Genomic DNA, 7,061 nt, shown 5'->3' with positions numbered 1-7,061 from the left:
CTGCACGGGTGCTATAATTGTCCCTGTGCACTGAAGCATAATCCGCCTTTGGTTTCAACAATTAAGACACTCGTGTTGCAACAATACAGTTCTGTTTTATTCTGTGTTAAAGTTTCACGTAATGGTCCGGTAAAACTGTATCTTTATTACACAACATCCTGGGGAAACTCGACTTGACGGTAACTGTGTGCAAACGAAATACACAAAGAGTGACGAAATACATGTACTTTAACAACGGGCCCTTTCCTTTTCATTTGTTTCAAAGACATTGAGCACAAGTGTACGCCAGGGCCACGATTTGCATAAATTTCATTTAATCTTGGTCCATTTAATTTAGGATAATCAGAGTTAGGTTAAAATATTTTAGTGCTTGTAAGTTTTATAACCTTTTTTAGACGTGCCGTAGACGGCTTGAACTACGACTGTACGAAGCACAACACGCCTCAAGTTTGAAGAACGCACGAATTAACCCGTACCAAATCAATGTTACCATATATGTACAAAAAATTCCCACAATAATGACTCTTTTTCTCATTAGGTAGTCCGCACTCAAGGAGAAACATGGGATTTTCAAATGAACTGTGCCATTAACTGAGATACGCGTATCTTACAGCCTGCACTGTTGGCCTTCAAAAACTAATGAAGGCATAACAACCCCCCCAAAAAAAACAAGGATCCGGTTTAACAAGGATTCCTTTTGGACTAATGAGGAAGCCGGGTATGACGGAGGATTCTCTTAATATGACCATGACGTATGACGGGCTTTCGTCGTTAACGATGTAGGCTGTCATGGCTACCCTTGCCATAAATAAGACGACCGGGGTTTCAGGTTGTTTGATGCAAGTTCCTATAAGGCAGTCCCGCAGATTCGGAAGTACAAAGCCATGCAGACTAAAGGAAGAGCAAGTCGTTGACATCAGAAACCCGCTGTTGGTCGGTCTTTGAAATTCGTCGAAAATGGCGTTTTAGTACGCAGTGTCGCGAAATCAAGTTCCTAACCTAAGCCGATAGGTGTACAACTGACTCAGCCCAAGCTATTACTGCATCTTGGAGCGTATCTTTCTTCCGGAAGAGGTAGTCCTTGTGGTTCTTGTCGATGAACGGATGCCACATCTGCAACCCGATTATGGAAATCCATCATTCTCACTTTCCAGTCTTACGTTAATGTGTCTCTATCACGGTCCTTCATGCGTGGTAAACAGCGCAGACATAAAGGGACCATTCAATACACAGTTTTAAGACTGGACTTGAGGGCGTACCTCTTCGATTCCCTTTGTCGTTTTCCGCAATTGCTCCAACCGACTAGGCTTCAAAATCAATTGACAGAGAGCCAGCCTCGTCTTTCATATTGAAAAGTTAACCTGTTCTTGGCCAGTTCTTTACCCGTAGGTGTTCGCTGGAGTAGCCACTTCAAGCATCCTACTTCACTGGGATTTTCCTCCAAGAAATTAAACCAACCGAAATTGAGTGATACTGCACCAAGTGTCGATTGAATAAAAATTCTAAGTATTCCGTTTGAAAACAATCTCTGTGCGTTATTTTTCCAGTGGGATTTCATCGATTAAGAGGAAATTTATCATTGGACGCAGACGTACCATTGGTGTAAGGAACCAGTGCCCCAACAGCCTCGAATTCAAAGTTGTACTGTAGTATTTTGTTTCTTTCTTTTGGAATTAGCACTATGCACATCATGTCTTTTGAACTTACGCTGAAATCCATTGCTCTTGGGATGATGATAGTGCTGTCAATAGTTGGCAACATGGGTGTTTGTTGGGTCACCTACAACACGCGCAACACTGAGCCCGTAACAGGTGAGTTCACTATTAGAGAGGGACAATAGTGTGAAACAAATACAATACCAAAGGATGTTTTTCTTATCACAGTAGGTGTTTTAAATGATTTTGATTCGCGTTCCCCCGCAGAGAGATTAAGCGCTGCAGTTAAATACACTGATTAAAATGTAAGATAAATACATTGATTAATTTTTGACGGGTTTATTAATCCCTGAGGTGTGAATAATGACGCATTAAAGACAGGAGAGTGTTTTAGAAGTAGGCAGCCAATCCCAGAACGATTTGCTCAAATTCAGAAATGTCCAGTTTAAGTTGCAAGTATAACTTTGGTGAGATTCGGTCCTTCATTTTATGCTGACTGAGAAATAAAACGATTAAACCTCCCAGGAGCAGTGTTTGCTCCATTCTGGTCGTTTTATGTCGTGGCGTTGATTCCTGACTGCGTTCTGCTGTTTGCTCTTTTTGAAATTGTCAAAAACTTTTCAAATTGTCTTTTTTCTCTGTGTGATCTTTACTGAAACGTCACAACTTAAGTTAATACAATTAAAGGTTGATGCTTTTATTTGTTGGATATTTTCATTTTGATTGGAATACAATAGCACCAAATGGAGACATTCCAATCTCTTCTCTCCCCTGCGTCGCCCACTACCCGTTTGTCATGACTGTATAGTAGTAATGTTAATATAGAGATCACTATATTGTCTCCTTTTGTCTCGAAGCTTAACTATTTCTCCATCCTTTGTTTCAGCAATGCTCATGATGAATATGGCAGCCACAGACTTCCTTAGGGGCGTCCTGGACATGCCCTTTGCATTCATCACCATGGTGTCCAGGGACACGGACCACTGGCTATTAGGGGACACCGTATGCCAACTGACTGCATTTGTCAGTCAGACGCTCTGTTTAGCCTCTACGCTGTCCGTCGCTTGTGTCTCAATAGATAGGTGAGTTAGTCTTGACTTCAGACGTCATGCAAAATCTCAAACTTTGACTGACATACAGGTTATGTAACGTTGCAAACTGGTGGTGCAAGTAACGATGGTTTGCCGTTCGCTTTGAAAGTACGGATAGGCTTTTGAACGGCTTTAACACTGATTAGGGCCTATTGATTATTGGGTGATATCACGCGTTTGGGACTGACTCACAGACACCCACGGATTGGAAGCCAATTAACCAAAAGTCGGTTGATGGTCGGCCAGCGCATGCAGTTACTCCATCACGGTTTTCACAAAAGAGCAGCTAAGCAGATAATTCCTAGGTCTGGTACCGTGCAAATGCCAGAGTCGACCGAATTTAGTCCAGAAACGCTCGTTGTAGACTCGATCACAACATTACTGTGCAGTTCCCGGTGAACCTTTCGGGACTAGTTTAGGGGTTTCGGGTGACAAGCCGAAGGCGACCAGCCCACCATTTAGAACCACACCTCTCGAAAGAGGTTTTTCTATGACTATCTGCACATCCTATCAAATTGCATCTTAATCATGCAAAAATTTCAAAAGTTTACTGATTTTAGTACCCTTATCAAGTAGTCTATTTTTCTTTTTCAACAGGTACTGTACGATAGTCTATCCATTAGACTACCAAGTGATAATGACGCAGCGCCGGGCAAAGGTGATGCTGGTATTGACGTGGCTTGCAGCAGGTATGGATAATTTACTTTCTACATAGTCTGACCAGTGTGGTTCTAATCAACAAATGAAATGAAATTACTTTATTAGTTAACATGGAATAAACATGTCAAGCTGTCAGTGTTGCAAGTTGATATGATGGTAAAGTTGAGCAGGAATTTGAACAACAGACAAACATAAGGCCAGGTAAAGGTAGACTCTACCAAATATGTAAGTTGGAATGAAAACGTGTCTAGCCTTAAATGGTAAAACCTCCCGAGGAATTATCGTTCCTGTGGTTCTGGTAAATGAAGAACTGGACAAAACAACACTTTTGTCGACGTCATTTTGTATTTAATACAACTCAACTTCTCTTTGTTTTAGCTGTCATCTCACTGTTCCCGGTATGGGGCGTGGGGCTGTATCGCTTCCTACCAGCCACCCACCACTGCACCTCAGACTGGACATTCTCCCCTGCGTACTCTGTCTCCGTCCTTGCCACGGGATTTCTGATACCTCTGGCCATCACCTCTGTCTGCAACTTCCGCATCTTCCGTGCAGCCAGGTCGCAGTCCCGCCGGGTGCGGGAGCTGTCTTCCCGCGGGGGAGACAGTACATCGGGATCCAGCGAGCGGAGCCGGCCGCGTGGCCATCAGCAGCAGCGTCAGGCATGGCGCCCGCCGCGCCACCGTGCGCACGCTGCCAAGATCATCCTTGTCATCTTTGGCACCTTCTTCTGCTGCTGGGCTGCCTACGTCGCCACCCACATCTGGAACGTCATCCGTGCTTTAGAAACTCAAGTCAGCTGGTCCAAGAACGGGGATCCCTCTGGAGATCCTTACAACATGACCTGCTGGTGGATCACATTGGTCACCTTTGTGGCTTATACCAACGCTGTCATTAGCCCTTATGTCTATACGCTGCTGAATCGAAGATTGCGCAAGACGCTGCGCAAACTCCTGATCCGGCTGTGCTGCCCTACCGGGAGGGTGGACTATCGTCGGTCAACCATCGTCTTCGCCACCAACATCAGCAACAGGTGTCGTTCTACTAGAAAAGGGGGTCTTTTCGGCCATCGCTGGCGGGAGAATGAGGAGTTCCACACCAGCGAAATGACACAGCAAAGTTCTTTCTACAGGTCCAATCGAGAGGCATTGCCGTCTTTCTCCAGCACGCACCTCCACGCGACCAACCCAACAGACTCCAGTTACTATGCATCGTGCTCGGCTACCTCGTCCTCAACACCTCCGGCCCGAAGAAGAGGTCCTGTGCCTCAGCTGACCTATGACCTAGATGAAAGTCTCCCTGGGGGACCTCCAGATACTCTGCAGCACGAAGAAGGAGGACTCGTCCTGCCGCCTCTTTGGTGCCTCGCTGAAAACACGAAGAAAGAAAGAAAGACAGATGGCACTGTATCGACAAACCAAATTTGTACTTCCCACAAGGGAAGATGTTTACCAGAGTCGATATCGTCAGAGAAGCATGATGACAATTCGATCTCACCCAAGTCGTTAAGTATTCCAGCGTCCAGTGATGGTACATGCATACCAGTGCGTAAACTACCCAAAGGAGGCGGCCGTCTGTCGCCTCTCTTTGTTGTCTCTGATTCTTCAGTTGAACCTCCATTCAGATTGCCCGATTTCAATCTACTGGGAGCCGATCTAACTCGCACCCACAAAAAATCTCTCCGCTGGAACACTGTGAAAAAGAAGGACTTCTCGACAAGGGCTTTCCAAACCCATCCACATCCCAAACACTGGACAGATAAAATGTCCAAGAGAACGAAATGCGATTTGGCGAAAGGAGTAGGGGCTGCCTATGCCGACAAAGAGGACGACGAAAATAAGGAAAGGTTAACGACTCCCGCTAAAAACCTAAACCACGCTCATGCCTTTCCAAGCGGGGGCCTGGAGCAGGCGGGGAAGTTGAGGAAGAACCAACGCCGGCGACCCGGCTCTATTCCCAGTCAGTGCAACACATCCAGGCAAGGGTCTACTTCATCTCAAGAAATACCGATGTCATCACTTAATAACACCAAGCCCTCTAAAACGCCGACTCCGCAGGAACAGGCAAATCAGGTACCGCCAGTCACTCTGCAAAAGATCGCTTGGTGTAGACGTCTGTCTGGGACCTTGACAAAACGTAGACGTCAGCGAAGCGAAATGACAAAAAAGAAGAAGGCTCCTGTTCCCAGAATGGCTCAGTCAAAGTTGTGAACTCTTGTGATTGTAGACCTATCATCAGATTTTGTTTAGTATATAGCTTTAGATTCAGTTTGCATGTCCACATACTGCCACAATTGTTCTGTTCATAATTTGTCAACTGGACGTGAAGAAAAAATAACTAATTGTATGCACGTTAAAACATGCACTTAGGTACAACATATTGAAAACTTAAACTTAACATTCTTTTAAACCTGGAGTATGCGCGCTCCGTATTCTAGTATTTCAAGATGTATTTTTGCGTTGGGGAGATGATAATTTATATAACGGGTTTTGCCCTTACCCAATATGTATATATTGGATAAACACTGTCTGTTGAGTGCTTGCCAGAGCTTGCGAAAAAATTCACAGGCTTACTCGGGTGGGACTCGAACCCACGACCTCCTGCTTACTAGTGCAGACATCGTAACCACTCGACCACCGAGCTTGTCGGGGTCGGCTCACCGGTCCGAGTCGGGTGAAGCAGCGGGTACCGCGAACTGTTTCAAGATTTATTTTTTTGAAATTGGTCTCCATTATAGACTGGATAGCACATCGCGTCCAAAACGCGTCCCACGTGGGCATATTTTCAGGAGGGTAAATAACAAGCGTTGCGAATTTCGTTGAGTGAACTTTCAAATGGAGTTTTTCAAACACACACTTGACTTTATTTCCACACAAAGGTGGAGGGCCCACTAAGAAGCACAGCTTGTCCAGTAGGGGCCTCTGTACAGACATAACTGGACATGTAGGACAAAAACGTTATGTAAATCATCTACATATATGTAACAATTAACAAAGAAAAAGTGTATAACAATGTACATGAATTCATGGACAAATAAAATAATAAAACCTGTAATCTGTAACCTGTAAGGCTCAGTTATTTCCCTTGTAATTATTCAGTAAGCACTTCTTATATTTCTGTTTAAATAGCGACAAGGTGGGTAAATCTTTTAACAAACCAAATAAGTTCCACAGCTTGGGACCCTCATGCTTAACTCTTTTGGTTGCAAGTTTCGTGCGTACAGAAGAGAGATGAAACTCACTACACTGCCTTGTTAAATGGTGATGGTTTCATCATTTTTTATAAACATTGAGCTGATATAGTTGGGTACATTAGTATTATTTACTTGATGCACGAGGTCCCTAGCTGGAAAGAATAAATATTACTGACTTTTACATTGGTAAAATAAAGGATTACTATGTTCTTGAAAAGATGTAGAACTGATAATGCGCAGTGCCTTTTTTGAAGTTTAAGTATTCTATCTATTAGGCTTATTCCACAATTGCCCCATGCAAGTATGCCATATGATAAATATCGGCGTGTCCTGCCTATTGGGCTCTGACGCTGACAAGAACCACTCAGTCAGGGTAAAACTACTCTATTTAATGTCTCGAAGTCAAAAAGCTGTCTCACACACACTAGCCCCAGACACAAGGGCTGAGTTCGGGCGGCTTGT

General features: G+C 44.3%; 1 protein-coding gene across 1 annotated transcript; it reads left to right on the top strand.

Moving 5' to 3' along the window:
• Positions 1-692: 692 nt before the first annotated feature.
• Positions 693-6,803, top strand: LOC147799784 (uncharacterized). Its single transcript, XM_087133831.1, has 4 exons — positions 693-1,811; positions 2,542-2,737; positions 3,344-3,435; positions 3,785-6,803. The coding sequence occupies exons 1-4, from the start codon at positions 1,682-1,684 to the stop codon at positions 5,614-5,616; spliced, it is 2,250 nt and encodes a 749-aa protein (XP_086989957.1). The 5' UTR covers positions 693-1,681; the 3' UTR covers positions 5,617-6,803.
• The last annotated feature ends 258 nt before the right edge of the window (positions 6,804-7,061 follow it).

Source organism: Acanthaster planci, linkage group LG02 (assembly GCF_054643075.1).
Source record: "Acanthaster planci isolate LZ-2023a linkage group LG02, COTS_SCS, whole genome shotgun sequence".
NCBI classification, from domain to species: domain Eukaryota; kingdom Metazoa; phylum Echinodermata; class Asteroidea; order Valvatida; family Acanthasteridae; genus Acanthaster; species Acanthaster planci.
The sequence above is the reverse complement of the archived record's forward strand: the minus strand, read 5'-3'. Positions and strand labels throughout refer to the sequence as shown.

Coding starts and splice junctions, on each gene's coding strand:
- LOC147799784 (XM_087133831.1), top strand. CDS start 1,682: ATGCACATCATGTCTTTTGAACTTACGCTGAAATCCATTGCTCTTGGG. Junction 2,738..3,343: donor GCTTGTGTCTCAATAGATAG/GTGAGTTAGTCT, acceptor CTTTTTCAACAG/GTACTGTACGATAGTCTATC. Junction 3,436..3,784: donor ATTGACGTGGCTTGCAGCAG/GTATGGATAATT, acceptor TCTTTGTTTTAG/CTGTCATCTCACTGTTCCCG.